The sequence below is a fragment of the Accipiter gentilis genome, chromosome Z (genome assembly GCF_929443795.1).
Source record: "Accipiter gentilis chromosome Z, bAccGen1.1, whole genome shotgun sequence".
NCBI classification, from domain to species: Eukaryota; Metazoa; Chordata; class Aves; order Accipitriformes; family Accipitridae; genus Astur; species Astur gentilis.
In genome coordinates, this window is record NC_064919.1 from 2,057,301 (window position 1) to 2,080,631 (window position 23,331).

At 43.0% G+C, this 23,331-nt stretch overlaps 1 protein-coding gene across 1 annotated transcript in view; it reads right to left on the minus strand.

The window, feature by feature from the left end:
- Positions 1-23,331, minus strand: part of LOC126036367 (rho-related BTB domain-containing protein 3-like) — a 34,823-nt gene that overhangs the window by 4,945 nt on the left and 6,547 nt on the right. Inside the window, exons 3-11 of the mRNA XM_049796040.1 lie at positions 19,122-19,314; positions 15,920-16,071; positions 13,924-14,035; positions 12,741-13,109; positions 10,541-10,653; positions 8,762-8,873; positions 6,430-6,603; positions 5,079-5,245; positions 4,097-4,193 (exon numbers count right to left, since the gene is read on the minus strand). Of these exons, the coding sequence (XP_049651997.1) occupies positions 4,097-4,193; positions 5,079-5,245; positions 6,430-6,603; positions 8,762-8,873; positions 10,541-10,653; positions 12,741-13,109; positions 13,924-14,035; positions 15,920-16,071; positions 19,122-19,314 (1,489 nt within the window). The remainder of the gene's footprint in view (positions 1-4,096; positions 4,194-5,078; positions 5,246-6,429; positions 6,604-8,761; positions 8,874-10,540; positions 10,654-12,740; positions 13,110-13,923; positions 14,036-15,919; positions 16,072-19,121; positions 19,315-23,331) is intronic.

The window sequence follows — 23,331 nt, forward strand, 5'->3', positions numbered from 1 at the left end:
CAACTTCCTTCTCCAAGTGATGGAAGGGCCAACAAGGAGAGCTTCTATGCTGGACCTTCTTCTCAACAACAAGGCAGGGCTGGTGGGAAATGTGAAGCCCAAGGGCAGCCTTGGCTGCAGTGACCATCAAATGGTAGAGATCAAGATCCTTAAGGCAGCGAGGAGGGCGCACAGCAAGCTCACTACCATGGACTTCAGGAGAGCAGACTTTGGCCTCTTTAGAGACCTCCTTGGTAGACTACCATGGGATAAAGCCCTGGAGAGAAGAGGGGCCCAAGAAAGCTGGTTAATATTCAAGGCTCACCTCCTTCATGCTCAGGAGCAATGCATCCCAACAAAGACGAAGTCAGGCAAAAATGCCAGGAGGCCTGTGTGGATGAACAAGGAGCTCCTGGTCAAACTCAAACACAAAAAGGAAGCCTTACAAAGGGTGGAAGCAAGGACTGGTAGCCTGGGAGGAATACGGAGAAACTGTCCGAGCAGCCACGGATCAGGTTAGGAAAGCTAAAGCCTGATAAAATTAAATCTGGCCAGAGACATCAAGGGCAACGAGAAAAGCTTCTATAGGTACATTGGTGATAAAAGGAAGACTAGGGAAAACATGGGCCTTCTCCAGAAGGAGACAGGAGACCTGATTACCTGGGATATGGAGAAGGCTGAGGTACTCTGTGACTTTTTTGCCTCAGTCTTCACCAGCAAGTGCTCCAGCCACACCGCCCAAGTCACAGAAGGCAAAGGTAGGGACTGGAAGAATGAAGAACTGCCCAGTGTAGGAGAAGATTAGGTTCGAGACCATCTAAGGAACCTGAAGGTGCACAAGTCCATGGGGCCTGACGAAATGCATCCACGGATCCTGAGGCAACTGGCGGATGAAGTGGCTAAGCCACTATCCATCATATTTGAGAAGTCATGGCAGTCGGAGGAGGTTCCCACTGATTGGAAAGGGGGAAAAATAACTCCCATTTTTGAAAAGGGAAAAAAGGAAGACACGCAGAACTACAGGCCAGTCAGTCTCACCTCTGTACCTGGCAAGACCATGGAGCAGATCCTCCTGGAAACTATGCTAAAGCACATGGAAAATGAGGAGGTGACTGGTGAGAGCCAACATGGTTCCACTAAGGGCAAATTGTGCCTGACAAATTTGGTGGCCTTCTATAACAGGGTTACAGCGTTGGTGAATAAGGAAAGAGCAACTGATGTCATCCTCCTGGACTTGTGCAAAGTCCATTTGACAGTGTCCTACATCACATCCTTGTTGCTAAATTGGAGAGACATGGATGTGACAGATGGACCACTCAGTGGGTGGAATTGGCTAGATCGTGACACTCAAAGAGTTGTGGAGAACAGTGACAAGTGACATTCCTCAGGGGTCAGTATTGGGACCAGCGCTGTTTAACATCTTTGCTAGCGACACGGACAGTGGGATGGAGGGCACCCTCAGCAAGTCTGCTGATGACACCAAGCTGTGTGGTGCATTCGACACACTAGAGGGAAGGGATGCCATCCAGAGGGACCTTGTGAGGTGGGCCTTGTGAGAACCTCATGAAGTTCAACAAGGCCAAGTGCAAGGTCCTAAACATGGGTTGGGACGATCCCAAGCACAGATACGGGCTAGGTGGAGAACAGATTGAGAACAGCCCTGTGGAGAAGAACTTGGGGGTGTTGGTTGACAAGAAGCTCAGCATGACACAGCAATGTGTGCTTGCAGCCCAGAAAGCCAACTGTATCCTGGGCGACATCAAAAGAAGCATGGCCAGCAGGTTGAGGGAGGGGATTCTGCCCCTCTACTCTGCTCTGGTGAGACCCCACCTACAGAACTGCATTCAGCTCTGGGACCCCCAACAGAAGAAGGACATGGACCTGTTGGACTGAGTCCAGAGGAGGGACACAAAGATGATGAGGGGGCTGGAGCACCTCTGCTATGAAGATAGGCTGAAAGAGTTGGGGTTGTTCAGCCTGGAGAAAAGAAGGCTCCTGGGAGACCGTAGAGCAGCCTTCCAGTACCTAAAGGGGGCTGCAAGGAAGATGGGGAGGGAGTTTTTACAAGGTCATTTAGTGGAAGGACAAGGGGTAATGGCTCTCAGCTAAAAGAGGGCAGATTTAGATTAGATGTAAGGAAGAAGTTCTTCACTGTGAGGGTGGTGAAGCACTGGAACAGGTTGCCCAGAGAGGTTGTGGATGCCCCATCCGTGGAAGAGTTCAAGGGCAGGTTGGATGGGCCTTGGAGAAACCTGGTCCAGTGGAAGGTGTCCCTGCCCGTGGCAGGGGGATTGGAACAAGATGATCTTTAAGGTCCCTTCCAACTCAAACCACTTTATCTTTCTATGACACAGAGGAAGGAGAAAAGCAAAGGACAGGCTGCCGGGCGTGTGGACACCGAATCTCAAAGGATACCAGTCCGCTGGCATGGTACCCTTTTCCTTCAAGCCAGCCCCCATGTGCTTGGCTCCAAAACAGCCACCCTGGCATCAGTCACCCACTGGAGACTTCCGAAATCTCATCTGACAGCCAACAGCTTTAGTACTGCTCTGCAGCAGCCCTGGGTGCTCCATGAGTGGTGAAAGCACTGAGGAAACTCCAGGTGATGGCAGAGCAAACATTTGGCGTTGGTGACCCTGCACAGCTCATCCCCGAGTTACTCGGGTGCTGTCAGAGCACACGCTGACAGGTGCTGAGAAGTGATGCTTATCAGCAGCATCCCCGCCCAAGTTTCACAACAGGCTCATATGGAGACTGCTACCCATCAGGATAACTGCAACGTGGAGACACAAGCGCTATCACTGTTGCTTTCCACAGCAGAAAAAGAAATGATGAATAAGCTAGATTGCCAGACTGGTAACCCACTGGGGAACTGGAAAACGGGTAAGTAGATGTGCCTAGATTGAGCCCTGCGGGGACGCTAAGTCAGAAGGGTCTCTCTGCTCTCCTGCCTCACCAAGGGGAAGCCAGAGGCAGCTCCCACCTTCACCAAACAGAAGGGACAACCTGATTCCTGCAGCTTCAGGAGAACCTCGGGGTGGTTGAGACCAAAGCCCCGTAGCGAGAAGGTGCCGCAAAGTGCTTTCAAGCACACCCTGTCACCTCAACCAGCAGGAAGGGAAGCAAAGGAAGCCTGCTGTGGACCAAACACACGGGTGGGTGGGGGACACCTGCCAGCACGGTTGCCCTGCTCTCCCACGTTTAACCCAGACCTGGCTATACCAAATGGACAGTTCAGAAGGGGCACAGATGGGCCACCGGAAGACAAATTCCAGGTCCAAAGAAAGCAAGGAGGACGGAGCTCTCCTTCCTTTGCTCATAATGATTACAAAGTTGTCCATCATCACAAACACACGTACGAGCCTTGCAGATGGCAAAGACCTTTAACGTACTTTGGACAAGCAGAGCTTTGGCTCACTGATACCCGGTATTTGGATCCCCTCCTGGAATACCCTGGCCCCATACTGACGGTCTGAATATGAACTACGGATCAAAGAGATGCACCCATCGGGATCACCTTCCTCAGGGCGGTGAAAACTCCCATAGGCAATGAGGAAAACTTTCTACAGCTACATGTTGGGAAGCAGATGTACTGCTTGGGAAAATAAGTATCAGTTCCCTGGAAGAACCTGGGTTTCTTTACTTGAATGGGCATTAGTTATTTGATTTCTTGAGATCTGCTGGAGAGTACGGCAAGGGTCCTATTTTCTTCAAAGAAAACCCCAGCCCTTGAAGAGCAGGTATTGGGCGTGACTCATTACCTCAATTCAAACGTACAAACTAAACAAAAATTATATACGTAAGGTGGAGGGGCTGACGTAAGATGACCAAACTGTCCCAGTTGCTCCAGTTGTGGGTGGGAACCTGGCCATCAGTACAGAACCAAAAGCCAAGGGGATGCAGTTGCGGGCTACGCTGCTCTTCACGTGTCGCGTGCTGGTCCCACGGGAGGGTGGTGCAGCACCCAGCTCAAACAGACTCCGGACCGGGCTGGACCGTGTGGCCTAAAGAAGTCCCCATCGCCTTCTCATGCAGAAGTAGTACTGTCCAGTACCTCGCTTCGGATTTAAGCAGAACTGAGAAACACGTCTTGTTGTAGAAGTAATTGATACGTTACCTGAAAGGTCTTGAAATTCAGGCTTTTGACTGAAGATGAGGTAGTTCGTGGCAATGAAATGAAGCAGCCAAGTCGAAAGGCAATCAGAATTGTGAAACTGCAAGAAGAAAGGAAACAGAAAAGACACTTAATGCTATCGTGTCTAACAGACAGCTACGCCTCGCTTGTCAAAATATTTCAGATTTCCCTGTCAACATACATAGCAGTTTACTGCAAAAAGTTTCGACTGCAGGAGGTAACGAAGGAAAAGTCATTGATGGAAATATGTAAACAGACGGAGACCGAAGAATGAACGATAAAACTCCCTCTCTGCAGGGTGCCACCTAACCCCTGGGCCTCCTTTGGTCATGAATCTTGGAAATGCTTGTCTTCTGCAGGAAGCAGAATTGGAGGAAAAGGAAAGTAAGGAGCATGGCAGGCTGGCTTTGTCGTCTCCTCTCTCTCCACGAAATCCTGTTTGTTCAAGACAACATCCTGCCTGAGACTTGTAAACGATTCAGGTTTTATTTTCCTCTTCTGTTTTCCAAACCTCTCTTTACTGTCTCTCTTTCTCTCTCGTCAGCCGCTAGAATTGTCTTCTCCTGCTTCGTACGTATTTCCCTCGATATTCTATCAGGTTAGGTCTCCTTTGCCGCTTGCGTATCGTACAATTTCTTTTTGAGTGAAAGGGCAAGTAGTGCTTCATCACCTGCCTGAAAGACATCTTTTCTGGCAGAAGCTGCAATTCAGCTGAACTGCCCCAACGTGTCCATGACGAAGGAATTCACGCAGATCATCGATTGGCAGCGCGTTCCGCAATAAAAGGCTGAAGGCCGTATTTTAGCCAGCCTTGTGCCGCTAGATAGCCCTCGTCAACAGATTGGGGGTCGGTGTTTGTCCTTGGGAAGGGAAATCATTAAGGCAGTAAAAGCCTTATCAGTTAAACAAACCCCACTAATCGGAGTCGACATGTATAGCCTTAGTTGCTACACACAACACGTACCTTGGCTTTTTTGAGCAAGCTAACAATGCTGAGACTTGTGGATGCCAGTTCGCGGCTAGGCATGCTCTGAAGCTGCGTGATAATGTAAAGCTCACAAATATGCTGGAGTCTCATTACTTGGTACATCTCTGCACAGATCAAGAGAGACATAGCTTGGAGAATACTGGCTGAAAAACAAGAAAACATAAGTTACATGTAATTTGCCTTTTTGACAAGATGAGCAAAGCCATTTTTCGCCCAGTCACCTTTCAAACAGCGGACACAAGATCAACCCGCTGTGGATCACCTTATTTCCTTTTCATTATATCATTATAAGTTTGCTACATTGCTCACTTTTTGCCGATAAACTACTTGATTAACAGGAGAAGAGAAGTTAGTACTTTTCAGGAGGTAAGTGTCATAAATTGTTATCAAAATCCTGCATCTTGAAGATGGCAAGTCAAGTGCTGCTGGTCTATTTAAAGTAAGTGATGACTAATAAGAGGATCTAGCTTTCCTTTCAGAAAAGAACATCTGCGATACATGTACAAGACACTACAGCAAAAAGGCCAAAAAGAAGATGGAGCAACTCTATTTTTGAAAGAAATATGGTATGGTGTTTGCATATATAAACTGCGGGGCAAGGAAAAGTTAGGCGGACTGAAAAAGAGAAACATACGGAAAACCTAAGAATGAGGTAGAATTATTTGAAAAGAAAACAGAGGCAAAAATACATATCACAACATCATTCTTTCATTATATCAAAGGGAAGTTATCTGTATTTAAACCCTATTTCTTATTTAGCGTGTATACTTTCTTCCCATTAAAAAAGACAAAGGTTAAGACACAACGAATACTCTAGCTCAATTTTTCTTGCCAAATATGCCAGTGGACATACTTTTTATTCTGGGTTTACATACAAATAAGGTATTCATGCATACAAATAAGATATTCCTGCAATTTAACCTCGTTTATATTAAACTTAGTAAAATATATGCTCAACAAAATGACAATTTTGAAATAAAACCCAGAATTAAGATTAGAAAGCAGTATTACTGTGATGTAGAGCGAAAATTCCAAACATTGTAATGGACCAGAAATGCAATTCCACAGTGTTTTGAGTCTTGCTGTGTCAGCACAAAACAAATACAGCTTTATTAGTGGTATTTGTTCTGCCTGCAGTTGAATTTACTTGAATAAGAGTGATTTATTTCTTTATTGCACAACATGAACAAGTTCTCTTTCTTGAGACATTCTACATTAACAAGAATGGCATTTTTCAATGACATAAATGCTGCTACTTTACTCCCTATCAATGCCCCACTGCAGAAAAATGAGTAACAGAAATACGTGTATTTTAAAATTTTCTTACCTGGGCAGCAGGAGTCGGTATAAAGGTACTCTAGAAAGGAGAGGAAAGTGTCTTTGGATACCCCATACACTGGAACCAGAACACTATTTGCTTCTAGATAATTACCATTAAACATAGCTGCCATTACCTCACAGCGAGCTACCAGAACTGCTCTGTGGGCTGGTACAGTTGCACCTGCAGGACACGAGATAAAAATCCATGATGATTTTACATACCCAGAGAGATCTTGATTTTAAAGCTCATATTATCTTAGAAGGCCTCCACCTCACTGAACATGACTGAAGTGTTTCAAAGTAACACTATCCAATAGATAACTAGTAGCACACTCTGAGATTTAAAGATTAAAATAATTAAACAATTGTCTAATCCTAAAAGACCGTTTTTGCATGAATGGTGGGTGTGGACAAATTGAGAAAATCATTAGCATTTAAAAACCATGTCATCCTTATTCTCACAAAAGCATGCAACACTTTTTTTCCCCTTTGTATCTTTATTTTTAAGGGTAGATATATTTATTTTCCAGAAAAAAATCACCTTTGACACTGCAGCTATGTTGGTGTACCCAAGCACATTCTTTGCAGACAAGATGGGTACAGATGATGTTTTCTGTATGTTTGTAATAGACAAGTTAGCCTGTGCTCCCTCATATCTTTTTAATCCTGGCCACAAAGAGGAGTAGGTAATTGCCATCACCTCAAGTGACTTTTTAAAAGAAAAGTCCCCACAATAATTTAGATATTTCTTTTCACACTTGTCAGGTTAAGCAATAGGCACATCTAACCTAGGCGCCTGCAAGACTGAAGGTTGCTTTCATAAGGAGTCACCTATCATAGAGAAGTTGCAGAGACCTGTGACAGAAACATGAAGATCAGTACGGGAACCTCTAGAAGGGCAGTAAAAACCAGCAGATGTTGATGGCACTTGGATTAGCAGGTCATCAAAACCCCAGCACATCTATGTCCATTTCTAGGGATGCCCACAATGGGGGAAGAAGGGCACTGAAGAAAGCCTAAGGTGGCACAGGAGCAGGACGTCAGTCCCTGGCACCTTCCAGAGGGCAGAGAAAGGCACATCCACAGCCACCACCAGCCTGAGAGGGACAAGAACCAGCACCTCTGGTCTTTCCCCTCAGGGCAACGAGCATAGCTGTGGCCACCGGAGCCCATGCCTCTCCAAGGTTTGATGCTGGGAAGAACCCTCGGATATGTCCCAGTGCTTGTGTAGGTGGGAAAATGAGTGAGATAAATAGGTTTTAAAATAAAATCACCATCCCCTGTGATGCAGTCCCTGGTTTAGCCTTGCTACCTTGGTGCTATGCCACTGCAGGAGCCTTTCCTTTGTTTTGCTAATCCTGTGAGGGATGCGCGTGAATCAGAGGGGCACAAAGTCTGCCATGGCAGGCAGACGGCATCTGTACAGGCTTAGCCCTGATAAACCACGTTGAGAGTGGATGTGGTGACCGAGCCCCCCCTTCTCCTTGCGAACATTGCTGACACAAACCCACGAGCACCTTGCCACCGCGGGCAAGACAGAAAGCTGCACTCTTTGATGGAAGTCCGCCTGCGGTTTGTGGTTTGCTTTCGGATCACAGCTGCAAGTAATTGCGCGGAGGCAAAGCTTCTCTCCCAGAGCTGACTTGAGGACAGAGCCAGCTGAGGATCTCACTGGCGTGGTGACGTCCCCCCGGGCAGGGACGCCTGGCTGGATGACATTGCCGGTCGCCTTCATTGTAACCGTGAGCGATATCTGTATTATCATCGCTCTTATCGCTATTCATAACGGCTTTTACCCGTCCTTATTTGAATAGAGTTAGATCTGTCAGATCTAATGTAGAAAGCATTAGCGAGTACTTAGATGCTTAATAAAGTCTACACACGTTAGTAATTCCGATGTTTGGCTGGTCTAACTCTCTCCCTGCTGGAGCTCAACGGGTATGGTTCTTTAGTCTCCCATTTGCAAACATTATCCTACGGACATTGGTCTGGTATCGTACGTGGACCCGCTTTAAAAACCAGTTGGGTGGAAGTAAGGCAGCCAGGGAGGGATCTGGGCACTGCTGTGACCCAGACCCACCCAACAGCCTCAACCTTTACCGATGCACAACCCCTCAGGGCAGTCGGGTTATGACAGTGGACACTGCTGTAAAGCACCCATAAGGACAAGCGTCAGTTCTAAGCAAAAACTGCTTTCCACAGTGACAGCAAATCATATACGTTTTCCTAGTTTTGACACAACAGAAAATACAGTCACCTCCATTTCCCACTCTCCTGCAGAGAGGATAATTGCTGGAGGTGCAGTGGTGAGTATGTCAACAGGAGCAGGGGTACCCTACCTTGTATTTTGAAGATGACATCAGCTAGGACAGGCGTATTAAAGAACAGCCTGAGAGAAGTATTATACAGCCGCTTTATCTGGTGAGATCTGCAGTCCTTTACAGTGTTTACCTGCAAAATAAATTATTAATAGAACACTGTCATGTACAGTTGCCCACAGAATAAAAGATTACAAGACATCATTTATGCGGGGAAGCTAAACAACATTCTTTTGCTGTCTACTTTATGTTCTTTTGCTAATGCTATTCAGCCATGCCTCTCGCACATGCAATCCTCTGCAATCACCTTTATTGTTTGTTTTCCTATTTCCCACAGTGCAGCAATGCTCCAAGGCATCTCTGTCTCCTACAGTCACACCCCAGCTCTTGCCTTGGTACTCTCCGACCTGTGACAAAACTCCTCCATCCAGCACCTCTGGGCAAGTTTGACTGCGTCACAAATTTTCTGGACTCCACACCTTGTCATACATGCCCTGTTCAGGCCCAAGGCTGCAGTAACACAAAGTTTGAGGGCTCTGGGGGAAGCACTGATGGACACAAATCCATCCCCTGGCACAATGACGCATACAGATGCAAGGCAGCTGAAAGTTGCACGTTTCTTGATATTGCCGTGATATTGCCTCCACAGAGGCAGAGGGAGCTTACAGGCTGAAGCATAGACTTCTCTTACAATAATCTGGGCATGTTAGTGTCAAGACCCTCCAAAACCCAGTACTTCCCGTTAGTCTCCAATTTTGTTTGGTTTTACTTTAAAAATGGAATCTCAAGCTACCAAAAGGAACATCAACATCATATTGCTAGATTGTGGTAAGTGAAATTCAGATAAGGTTGAAGTTATGGTTAAAATCTTATGTAATTTATTAATTAATTTTTAATTTTATCATGAAAAATGACAATTCATTTCTATGCCTTTGAAGAAAAACTTTTAAGTATGAAATAAAAGTACCCCAAAGGCATTAAAAAAAAACAACCAAAAAACCCCAAAGAAACAACAACAACAAATCAGGCTTATTATCTTAAAAGCTTTCAGGACTTTGTAAGTCCAACCCTATGAATATTTCAGCTCTGACACTCAGGACTGGCAAGGCTACAACCGAGCGATCAGAAGCTTAAAACTGGTAAGTAAGTTTTTGATCTTTATATTACGTTATCTCAAGACAGTCCAAGATTATTTCCCATTTAAATTGACAGAAACACTTTGTGCAAGTTCTATAGTATCAGGGAATGTATAAGCTTTACTGGGTAGCAAATGGCTGTTAAAACTAATTCTATACTGTAACATTTTATTAACATAATAATGTGACATAAATTACATTTTACTGTGAAGCCATCTGCTAAATTAAATATATCGAGTTACAGACAGCTTTCCATACCACAACATTTATAAGAGAAACCACCTCTCCTGATCTACTGCAGAAGCATAACTTTTGGCACATATTCAGGAAAGCAAAGCTCTCCTGGGCAGCCTCTATTACATGAGAATTAGCAACACATAATCATATTGTTAGACAATGTGCAAAGCTGTGAATATGACTAATCCTTTTAGGATACCTACTTGTGTGCTTTTTACCCATTACACTAATTCTGCACATTACATCAGCATCTCTGTTTTTCCATTTTGTAAATGCCTGTGAACAACCCACTGATAAAGTAATAAAAGCTCTGTAAGACAAACTGAGTTTAAAAAAAAAGACTGACAAGGAAACCTTGTCTACAAAACAATTTCCCAAGAACTTCAGTAACTAATACTAAGAGTTACCCCAAGAGAGTTAGATGTACCTTCCCTGGAGTTTTCAGGATACATTTAACTTTCTCAAGCACATGTTCAGTTTTTTCTGGATCCTTCAACTTCTTTTTTATATCCTCTTCTAATCGTTCCCACTGGAAAGCACCTGCCACAAGAGCAGGTAAAATTGGATTATAAATCAACAAGGCACAGGACGTAGCAGGCAGAGAAAAGACGATATCAATGCCAAACAGATCCTGCAGAAACTATTATTTTTTTTTTTTGTGCATAAATCAGCCAGATCTTTGTGCTTAGGAAGGGCGAGATACAATTCTTGCACAATGAAACTTCCATGGTACTTTAACAAGAATACAAAGACTTGGGCATCTCTCTTGCTTTCAAAATTAACCTCTGAATTCCTCCCAGTTCAATCATTACATATTGCAGGTAGATATGCAGAATAAAAATAATCCTGAATGTTTCAGTATTTGTGGAAGTGTTTTAGCTTCTGTTCATACTGCTGGCTGCATTGCTCTGTAGGTGTTTGAACCAGAAAAGCTTCATGCGCAATTATATTCTGAGTACTGGTAACTAAAAAACAGCACAAAGTTTGCAGTCGAATTTCTGTTTTTCTTGTGTTCAGAGTCAAAGCTGTGATAGTCTCTCAGATCTCTCAATAGCTTCCTTGGAAAAATGAAAACTGTTGGCCAGCGTTAAAACAAACATAGTTTATCTTCATGCACTTCACTGGAGTAAGCGTCAAAGACGCCATGGGGCTTTTTGGTAACAACTTTCAGCTCTGATCCCCAGGGCCATGCAGCAAGGGAGAGTCAGGGGCAGATAAAGCTCAGGGTAAAGCACAAGGCAGCATAGCCCTGAAGGCACTCTGCTGGAGATAAAGCTGAAACAGCGTCTTTAGCTCTATCAGCTCCTATGTTCCCCATAGGGATGGTGTTTATAACCCTGTGGGCATAATGTCATGGTCCTGAAAAGCTGAAAACAATGATACCGCCTCATGATCTTATCTCTTAGCCTGTGCCTCCAGTGCCTTCGAAAGTCTTCGTCACCTCTCAGAGGCACTAAATGGTGCCATGACTTTTGGCAATGGCCTTCAGGTTGGAAGCTGTGACTTACAGCAGACTTTCGCCTAAAACCGTACAAAGTTTCCCACCTCTTTGGTTGACACAGACAAAAGTAAAAAGTAAAACTAATGCACAAAAGGCAGCAGACACGAAGTTGTAAATGGTAACAGATGAAGATGCTGCGCTTATCTATCACCTGCTGAAATTCCAGGCTTAAACCCCTATTCATGTCACTAATAAAGAAAAAAAAAAAAAAAATAAATCCACTCACACTAAAAAAACTTCTGCATCTGTTCTTTATGTTTTAGACTGGTTTGGAAAGAACTGAAAGGGATGTTTTCAATGTACAAACTCTAACTGAAAGTGTCTCCCATGTGTATTCACAAGCCAGTGTTCATGTCTCAGCTACTAAGGCAGAAATCCTTTTCATACCTCAGGCAGGTATCACTCTACGGGTATTGGCTAAGCTTCTTTATAGATGCAGCTCTAACATTATAATCATTTGGGGCTTTTTTTAAAGTTACAGTTAAAATCAGAATGCATCATTAAAAACCCTACTAATTCTTTCAACAAATATCAAATATATATTCTTACATGCTGACAGCTTGCGAAATATTTTATAAAGAACAAACAGGTATCAGGTACTTCCAGAAAAAAAAAATATTTCTCTGTCACCTAAGGATTCCTAAGCAACATTTGAAAAGTTAAAGTGTCAGTGCTGTTTTAATGACAGCTGGGATTAGGCAGGTGAGGCCCCTGCCGGTACCGAACTGGTAGCAAAACTCATGCAGTAAATCAGAGCCCCCTGCATTCCAACCAGTTATCACCGTTTTCTCTCCAGCAGCACCACATCCAGAAGAGAAATCACGTGAGTTTTCTTAAGTAACCCTGAGCTCTCGTCCATGTGTTTAGAACATGCAACAATTTTAAGCATTTCAAAAACCTGGGATCTGAAACCGCCTCAAACTCTAGATTTTTTTGGCAAACCTTTTGAATATTATTGGCGTTAGCTTACGGACTTTGTTCAGTAAAATATGGTGCTTAATTTACGTTCGCTAGATCTGGAAAGACAACTAATTTAATTTTTACTAAATCTAGGCGAAGGGCTTTTTTTCAGGAGACATCAGCTGTACGAGAAATGAGTAGCCGGACCCGTTCCCGGGGAGGGTACCTGAATAAATGAAGTGGAGGATGTCTGGGAGACAAGAGCAGAAGACGGAGTCCTTCACCACCACCCTCACCGGCGGGACGCAGGGTGGGATGCCACGGGGGGCCGGGGGCGAGGGGTCCCCCGCCTCCACCGCGAAGAGGCTCCGCGCCGTCCGCACGATGGAGGCGTCGCGGATGTCGGCGGGGGTCTTCACCTCGAAGAGCAGCATGAAGAGGTGGCTGACGGAGCAGAGGATGATCTTGTGAGCCTCCACCACCGTGCTGAGGTCTTCGGGGTAGAACGCCACGTCCGCGCACTGGCAGCAGCAGAGCAGGTTGTGCAGGTCCGCGTCGTAGTGCGAGGCTTCGCCCTTTAAGATCGGCATTTTTTCTGTGGAAGGCAACAAGCCGGGCTGTAGAACTGAAGCAAGGATTAACCGCGGGACAACACTGTTCCCAGAGAGCTGATCAAATGAAGGACAATTTTTGAAAGAAGTATTCAACAAGAAAATTTCTAATATGCCATTTGAATACGTTTAGTAAACTACTCTAAAAATGGAAACACTTAGTACAGTAAAATAATATAAGTAATACTTAGTTTAGTAAAAAGTGTCCATCCTTTTATGAAACCTCTGCAGGCACTTAGGTTTGAAAGAAACCTGGCCTGTGAATCCCAGACCGAAGGGATCTGAGTGAATTTCTAGTACGTGTGAGAGGAGACAGCTATGTATTTAGAGGTAACTACTTATCAGTAATTACATTGCTGAATGAATGCATCAGATGCTTAGAAATCATGTGCAGGGGCATACACCTCTCCTTTGTTTTGTTTGCAGCAAATAAAAATATTACTTGATGATATTGTAGAATAATAAAGAAAGATGTAACGACTTCCTTTTGTAATTTCTCTATAACGCTTTTATGTAATGCTTTTATTAATTTACTTTTGCACTATTTCATGCATCAGAAAACCACTCCTATTATTTTTGCCTGAAATAAAGTAGGAGTCCATTGCAATGTTACATATTGCTTCACAATTCCCCCCAAATTAATTAAAGCATCACTAAAAGATAATGACACTAGAGCAACATAACCAGAATAGCTGGTGATAGATAGCACAGCTCACCGTAATGATTACAAAATGTTAATTGGGCAAAGAACATGACACACATAATGAGCGATACTAGAGACCAGACATGAGCGAGCACCTGGCTGTTCAAGCTGAGGTGGTTGAACTCGATGGCACTTCTGCGTCTTTTTCCTTTTCTTCATTTTTTCAGATGACTTCTGATTCAAAGTTTGGATCATAAAATATTCCAGCTAAAACACAAAATATATTTTTAAAAAACCCTAGTTATTTAAGAACAACCTAGACATCAGACTAAGGAGAATGAGCGGGTGCTGTATGCAGGACTGAGGCTACTGCCACGATGAACAGTCATCCAGGAGAGTCCCAGCACCCCTTTACCGGGAGCAGGTACCAAATGTAGTTGGAATTAGCACAATTTAAAAGGCTATTTATGCAAATTACGGCAGTTAATTCTCTCGTATTTAATCTTCCCAGAAATGACAGGTACAAAGATATCTGATTTGCCACCTTCCATGGATGACCAATTATAGAATTACAGAGAAGAATAAGACTTCTAATGATGAAGTGCAAGTGACAGAAGTAACAGAACCATATATAAGCTCTTCAGCTCGCAACTGACTACCACCATCACCACTCAATGTTACCATGTCCTCTGAAAAAGTCATACTATGGGTGGATCTTTGTGGGCAAGGTTTGTCTCACTGGGGCAGACTAAAAGCATCATCACTGCAATAAAAAAGTACCTGAGGGGAAATGATCCCTCTTACAGGAATGAAGAGGCACAAAGGGTGGTTTAGTTCGAATTAATGTGCGTCTTAAACACTTTCATCACCCAAGGTATTACTGTAGCCCATATAGTGTTTTCTAAAAACTAGAAAAATATGCCGGCTGGACAGATGTTGTGTGCCTTTCTCGGTTTTAATTAGGAATGAAGGGATCCAATAGAAACTGGCTAACTGTTGTGCCAGATATTCCAAGTTACTATCGAATCCCAGGGGAACACGCTGTACTTAGACACAAGGGACAACAACAGTACAGACTATGTGCAATTACTCGCCTGAAAGAACTGCATGTTTTTTGTTCAAGAACAAATGCCACTGGGAAAGTTACCAAAAGATTCAAAAGGAGACTGAGCTTAAAACACCTTGTAAAACTGAAAATGAAATACCAGTGTGAAATAATTTGGTGGAGAAGAAAAATACATCTGAAAGACTGTATTTAGAAACTGCTCAGCGGGCTTCCTTGTCTTCAGGAGAGTGGAAAGAGGATAAGCTTATTAAAGGTAGGACATTTTAACAAGCTTCTCAGCTTCTGCCTTGTTCAGCTTCGGTGCAGCTGACCCCAGGCTCTGCTCAGGATTGCAAATTGCATCGCGACTGCAAACCGAGCGACCGCAACAATATGCTAAAAACCAGGCAATTCAACAATCTCACCCATCTCCCTTTACAAGTAGAACAGCTGTGAGAGTTTGACCAATTAAAATTAAAAATATCAGAACATTATGGAATGATTCAGCTTGGAAGGGACCTGTGGAGGTCACCCACCCAGGGCACCTGCTCAAAACAGGACTCATCTTCAAAGTGAAATGGCGTTGTCAAGTGCCTTGTCCAGCTGGGGTTTGGTTATCCCATCCCAGCAATTAAAAGGCCAGGAATGGAGGGGTGGGGGGGAATTCTTGCAGTGTGTACTGTGACTTTCCTAAAACTTCCTAGAAGGTAGCTAAAACTGGAGCAACCTCAGTACTGCCAATTTAGCTAGAATCATAGAATCACGGAATCGTAGAATGGTTTGGGTTGGAAGGGAACTTATAGATCATCTGGTTCCAACCCCCCTGCCATGGGCAGGGACACCTTCCACCAGACCAGGTTGCTCCAAGCCCCAACCAACCTGGCCTTGAACACTTCCAGGGATGGGGCAGCCACAACCTCTCTGGGCAACCTGTTCCAGTGCCTCACCACCCTCACAGTAAAGATTTTCTTCATAATATCTAACCTAAACCTAGCATTGGTGGGAGGGCTCATGGTGTGCCTCCGCTCGCTCTCCGAAGCCCTGACATTGGTCACGCACCTCCCATGTGTGCCACCCTGCTTTCAACCGAGGGGTTTCTCACTCACCACTCCTCCAAAGTACTTCTGTACGTAGAAGTCATTAAGAGCGTGCAGTTCGAGGTAAGTGGCTCCCAGTTCCTTGGCAAGCTGAACTCCCTCAGAGGTGGTGACGCAGCTCCTTCTGTCCAAAGTGCACAGGGGGCAGGTGCAAGACACTCCTCGGGTAAAAAGTCATGCAAAAAAAAAATTAAAAAAAAAATTTTTCAAATAATGCAGAATATTTAGCTTCCTAAATAATTGTAAAGATTTATTATTTAGAAAAGAACAAAAAGGGAAATGGAAACATAGTCATTTTATAATAAGAAATCTATAATTATTTCAAAAAAAACCAACTTCTCACTAATCAGTTCAAAATATTAGCTGCTATACAAAACTCAGTTTACATTTCATCAGCGTTAATTTACATTCAGTTTTGCAAAGGTGGAAAAGTCAAGCAGGACTTCCAGAAGTCAGTTTTGGCTTAGGGCCTCAGTATCCTGATACGCACAGGTGTTGTACTAGCCTGCAGGTGTTACCATTCATTAATGTCACCCTTAAACTCGTTTAATTGTTGTGGCTTGTCCATGCAAGAAGCACACACTATAATGGAAGGGAAAAATTTCCACTGCTATCCTAGCTGTTACTGGCATGTACATACTGCAGAATATGATTCAATTACACATCTTTTACAAAAAAAATTTTTAAGCCAAAATTGGTGGTTTTGAGATTATGCCAAAATAGTTTTTTTTAAGATTATGCCAGTTGTCATAACCTGACTGCCCTGAGGGGTTGTGCATCGGTAAAGGTTGAGGCACAGCAGTGCCCAGATCCCTCCCTGGCTGCCTTACTTCCACCCAACTGGTTTTTAAAGCGGGTCCATGTACGATACCAGACCAATGTCCGTAGGATAATGTTTGCAAATGGGAGACTAAAGAACCATACCCGTTGAGCTCCAGCAGGGAGAGAGTTAGACCAGCCAAACATCGGAATTACTAACGTGTGTAGACTTTATTAAGCATCTAAGTACTCGCTAATGCTTTCTACGTTAGATCTGACAGATCTAACTCTATTCAAATAAGGACGGGTAAAAGCCGTTATGAATAGCGATAAGAGCGATGATAATACAGATATCGCTCACGGTTACAATGAAGGCGACCGGCAATGTCATCCAGCCAGGCGTCCCTGCCCGGGGGGACGTCACCACGCCAGTGAGATCCTCAGCTGGCTCTGTCCTCCAGTCAGCTCTGGGAGAGAAGCTTCGCCTCCGCGCAATTACTTGCAGCTGTGATCCGAAAGCAAACCACAAACCGCAGGCGGACTTCCATCAAAGAGTGCAGCTTTCTGTCTTGCCCGCGGTGGCAAGGTGCTCGTGGGTTTGTGTCAGCAATGTTCGCAAGGAGAAGGGGGGCAGGAATTGGTCACCACACCAGTTAACTGCTAAAAATCTGTTAGCGACCTTGGCTCAACTTTGCTTAATGCCAGGAAGAAGTTGCTGGCCATGGATGTGTTTCCAAATGTGCCGTGCATGCTCTACATTAATTTCCTCTGCTCAGACCTATGGATAATATGTAATAACACAGCTTTTCTTTTATTTCTTTTGGCAGCACCACTTGCTACTACAGAGGATTAAGATCTTAGTAATTTGTATGAGCAAACTGCTGTGTTCACAAATACCTCCTAGAAACAAAAGGGTTCTGTGTGTGCACAGCAGTCTGCTCCAGCCAGTCCCAAAGTGAAACTGTGGCTGGAGAGCCTGACTTCTCCCACGGTCACATTATTTAGGGAGGAAGACAGAAAAAAAAAAAAAGTGGAAAAGAAAAATCCCAGTAGTGGAGTCACTCAGACTGATGGTATAGTGTGCTTAAACAAAAAGTGGAAGAAAAGGTGTTGGGGAAGACAAATAATAGCAAGACCTTGCCTTTAGAATGGCAGATTTATTACTCCTGTATGAATCAGAGCTTAAAAACATTTGATCGTTATCTATGAATTACTAGAGGGAAGAAAATAAAGATTTAATTGTTACAGAGCTCTTTAACAGTCTTTTCTCAATCACTGAGCAAAAAGATATCTATGTAGACCCTGGCAAAACTGAGCATTACAGCCATAAAAGACATACTTCATATAGTGTAATATTTTTTTGTACATTATAAAATAAATGTCTACATCTACATCCATCGTGTCCCTAACTCATAGCAGGACAGATGCTCAGAAACACTTGTTTTAGTCAAACTCAAAGTAAAAGATGACTCACAGACTCAAGTTTTGCATTCGTTGATTTAGAAAAAAAACCCAAACAAACTAAAAATCAGGCCGCACAACTATAAAGATCATACGAAAATCAACAAAAGCAGAATGCAAAACATTTGGAAACACAGAACAAACTTTGTCGGTTTGTTCTATCGGTATCCGTGGTAGTATTTCCCTGATGTAAACAGAGAGGAGTTGCTAACATCTACCCAAACAGCGAACGTGTTCTCACCAGCATTGCCCTCGTCAGCTGCTGGACACTTGTAAGTCCACTCAGTCCTTCCACACTCATGAAACTTTGATTTTGATATTGATTAGACAGCAACAACAACTTTGTGGTAGCTAAACATTCAGTGCAAAATCAATTTGCATTGCTCTCACAGCAGACTAGTGATCAGCCTGGACAGGGCGTTCTGTGAACACATAAGCTATACCATCGCTATACCATAGCTACCCTGCCGTGACAGGTCAGCTCCGTTGACGCGGCAGCATGTGGCACTTTGTGGTACCCAAAGGGCTGGTACGTCTGTTCTTATGACAGCATGCCAGAGAATTTCCCACCCCTTTGCCAGTGGTTGCAAGCTGATGGACTTAGTTTTAATCTCATACACTAGAGATATTTTATACCTGAGACATGACCAGAGAGAACTGGTAACCGTAAAATTCATTTCATACGCTCAGATGTATGCTGCTTAATCCAAAGCACTAGATTTAATCCCTGAGTGTGATGGCTCCACAAGAAGAGTCGTTGCAGAGGTCAAAGCAGGATAGGATGCCTTTCATCACCAGGGTTAATTAAGCATAATGCTCTTGCCAATACACCAGTCTACAGAGCCATAATACATGCACATATTACCATCATCCTGACAGACTAATTGTTTCTGTTAGCAACTTGGAAAAACAATCAGCTTCTACTGAAATTACAGCATATCTAACTTCCAAGTGAGATTTTAACTATTACTACAGGAGACTGGATACATACCGGTTTTTCGTGCACCAATAGCAGAAATTATCACTGGAACTGAGCCGCGGTTTGAGGCCTTTTTTATCATTGGTACATAACCGTCCTTTAGCTCTTGGAATGAAGTCTTGTCATTGACAGAGTATTTAATCACAATAATATCAGCTCCTCCAATGAGACTGCGAGAGGTATACCAGTCACTGTCAAATATATCCTAAACAGAAAAAACACTGATCAAAGATTTCCTGTCTATAAAGGAAAAGGTGAAAAATTCAAGTCTTAATGCAAAACCTTACAAAAGTATTTTTAACTGATAAGTTAATCTCTTATTTGAAGACGTGCAACAAAGACCAGAATTCATGCTTTGTAATTTCCTTGTCCGGAGAACAAGTTGTTCATTGTAGTACACAATAAATCTCTTTTATGAATTCAGGAATTCTTCAGGAAGAAAAAATAGGGTTTATCTAGGAATATACTTTGCAGGAAGAAACTTTACTGGTTTAATTACTTAACTTTCAAGTGTTTTCATTAAGGAAATAAAAGCAGCTTCAGTGGTAGAGGTTTGCAGCAATTCATACAAAACCATTACGTATCACAACATTTTAGGGAGAGGGTTACAGAGAACTCTGCTATGTACCTATGAACCTTTAAATACAAGTTTCAGCAGTTGGGTGTGATTTTTATCTGCTTCACAAGAGCTTTCATGTAGCTTTAAGAAGTGTTAATGTCTTCAGGATAAGGCCTTTAATCACATAACTAAACTTTCTTGACTTCACATTCAATTCGTCATTGTTCTGCGCCATAAGTGTAAGTCTTACACTCTAAAATGATTTTGTATCCTGTTAATTTACAACTGTGCTATATCCCCTGTAACATAGAGGTAATACTTGTATATTTGTCATGAGACCTATAGTTTCACAATTTCTGTCTTACCTGAAGGTGGCTTAGAAATACCAATGAAAGCCATGGCTTTGCACATATGCTCAATTGAAAATTCTTGATGAAAATCTGGAACTGGTCCAGAGAACTGAAAATCAACTCACAAAACTAAAATACTACAGCATCTTGGAACAGACAGACCTTATTGTGGCCATTCAATACTTAAACAGAGCTCATAAGAAAGATGGAGAGAGACTTCTTACCAGGGCCTGTAGTGACAGGACAAGGGGCAAAGATTTTCAACTGAAAGAGGGTAGGTTTAGACTGGATATAAGGAAGACTTTTTTTTTTTTTTTTTTTTAATGAGGGTGGTGTGACATTGAAACAGGTTGCTCAGGGAAACTGTGGATGCCCCATCCCTGGAAATGTTCAAGGCCAGGTTGGATGGGGCTTTGTCAACCCCATCTAATGAAAGATGCCCCTGTCCATGGCAGGGTGTTGGACTAGATGGTCTACAAAGGTCCCTTCCAACCCAAACCATTCTACGATTCTATAACAGCCCTGTACAACATGGGGCAAAGCTAGAAGAACTTGGGATCTTGAGGAAAAAATGGAAACAAGCAATCATGAAATAAAGAAGATGTGAAAGAGTGAGCACAGAAGAAGTGCCAAAAGGGACCCAAAGTTTGGGTTGGGGATGGTCAGTTTGATTTTGAAGAACAGGTCACAGAAATAAGAGCATTACAGATGGGAACCAGAGAAATACATAAAAGATTATTGATATCAACAAGTGGCTTGCATTGTCAATATAATTATTTTTGATCACTTCAAAGAGTCATTGTTTCAAACCTACGGTGAGGTAGCTGCAATACTCCTAAGTACAAGAGGTAGCACGAACTTGACAGAAGTGTATCAGTCAGCAAATATTTGCCTACACTGTCAGTGCACATCATACCCAATTTAGGTGTCGTCTTTAACAAAAATAAGTCAGGAAATGAACTTAAAGTATAATAGGAATTCCCATTAATTTCTTTAATAGATGTTCTTGTTCTGTAATAAGAAAATGACGGACATTTAACAAGTTATCATGAATAGATATTGATTGATTCACCATGTTGACAAGCTTTAAGACCACTGCTCTTCGTATTTGTTTTTTCAGTCAGCTCAGTTAGAGACTATTATAATTCCAGGCTAAGGAAAAATCTCCACCAGCATTTAACAGAATAATTTTGGCTGTGTTAAGAATATAAAGTTAGCACATAAACACATGTTTAGCACCTATAGCAGTAAGACTACCTGCTACATTGCTTTGAGACAGCCAGCTAGGTGGGCATTTGCAGAATCTGATCAGATAGTCAGGCAAAAATTGAGAATTTTCAAGGGACAGCTTTAATACATTTCAGCTGATGAAGATCTCAACAGAGAATTTTTAGTAGGGTTGTATACATTTAACATGACAACGGTTTAAGGAAAAAATACAATACAAACCAAAAAATAACATAGAATATTTAGTTGTTCTATGCTGGCAGACAGAAAGCATGCCTGTTCCTTTGCAATTTCCTTCTAGCTGCCTGTCTTCAAGCTCAGGCCAGTTTGTACATGCCCATCTCCGAGGTCAGTGATAACCAGCAGTATCACCAGCAAGGTCCAGAGCACAGTTGCACAAATACAAAAGAACTCCAACACAACTTTAAGCATTAATAATAAAAAAAGTTTATGCAACCTTCTTACAGAATGTAATATGTATTTCTTGCATGTAGTGGTACGTTTGTATATGGTTTGTAGCTCCCTCCATTTTACAGCTAAAAATTTACAGCTAAATCTCCAGTGCATTATGACACTATTTCATGTTACAAAACAGAACAATTTTGTGAAGTTTTCTAAGTTTTTCGTCAATATGAACAGAGCCATGCCCAAGGGAAGAACCAGCTTTGACTCTTATGCTTTAGCTTCAGCATAAACCTAGTCCTGACCTACAGCAGAGGACAGGGCTTCTAGATACCAAAGTGCATGGAGCTGTGGCTCCATCCTGACACCAGCCCCACCAGCAGCAGAGGACGGGACACCAGTTATCTGATATACATCCAGACACGTGCTCTGCTCTGGCCCCAGCCCTCATCGTGGCTCTCCAGTTAGAGCATCATCCAGTAAAACACCAGTCTGGGAGACCCTCCATGCCCTAACCTCAACCAGGGGCAGTTCTAATGCTCTGCTCATTGATAGAAATCTCAACAGAATACATTGAAGTAGTAGACTTGTGTTTGTCTGCGTGTGCTTGCTCATGCATGGAACACAACAGCAGCTTAAGGCATCAATATCATACAGCAAAAACACATACAGGGTTTTTTTTTCCCCTGATGAAAATAACTTAGAAAAGTAGTTATATTTTGAAAAACAAAAAAAACTTGTATGATTCCCCTACCCTTTTTGTACTTAGCCCAACTTGCCATATTTCCATCTCTGCAGGTGTGGGGAAAGCTAGCAAAATTCTTACTGAAAACAGCTGCACAGGTGTGCAAATACACCTCTTTGTTTAACTATTACAGGAAAGAAATCCTATGGAAAGGTGGCACAGCTTCCCAGGTGTGTGTGGCTGCACCTTGCAGCAGGTTTGTGGAGGTCTGTGCTTTCCACCACTGCCCTGTGTCATCACTGTGTGTCTCTGTTAGCCCCATCAAGATGGATTTTACCAAAGTTTATGAAGTTTTGGTGGGGATGGACCCCACTTTCCCAGGGTAAGGGCCAGGCCTGGGTACATCAAGAAGTGAAAAATGCAGAATGTACCAACCTAACATCCCATGACACCCAATTTCTGTTACTGTTGTGCAGTTTCCCTATGCCCTCACATATTTAACACCCCCGAAAGCCCATTCATGAAGATGGATGTTATATTTAAAAACACAGAGGAGAAAAACAAGTTTCCAGAGGTCTTGTTGCAATTATTTTCAATTTGCATCAAGCATAGCATAGACTGCTCAGATTGCTGCTCTGTGCTGGGAAAATCCTCCAAAAAGGTCTCTGACAATGAAGGGTTATTTGCCCAAGGCATCTCTGGGACAGAGCATCTGGAGCCTCCTTGATTGTCACTTCTAGGGAAGCTTTCATGCAAAAATGACGGAGGGAAATTCTTTAGATGAAGAGCAACAGTTCAGATTCAGGAATAATGTTCACTCCAGGCTCCAGCTATGAAATTTATGTAGCAGCTACTCCTCATCATGCTTCCTGCTCTTGTCATTTCCCAAGACAGCCATTGACAAAAGGAAAAATAACTGCATAGCTAAGATTATTATAATATGACCTTATTAATTACAATTATATTCCTGTTGCTACTCCTCTTAGGACTATTAGAAAA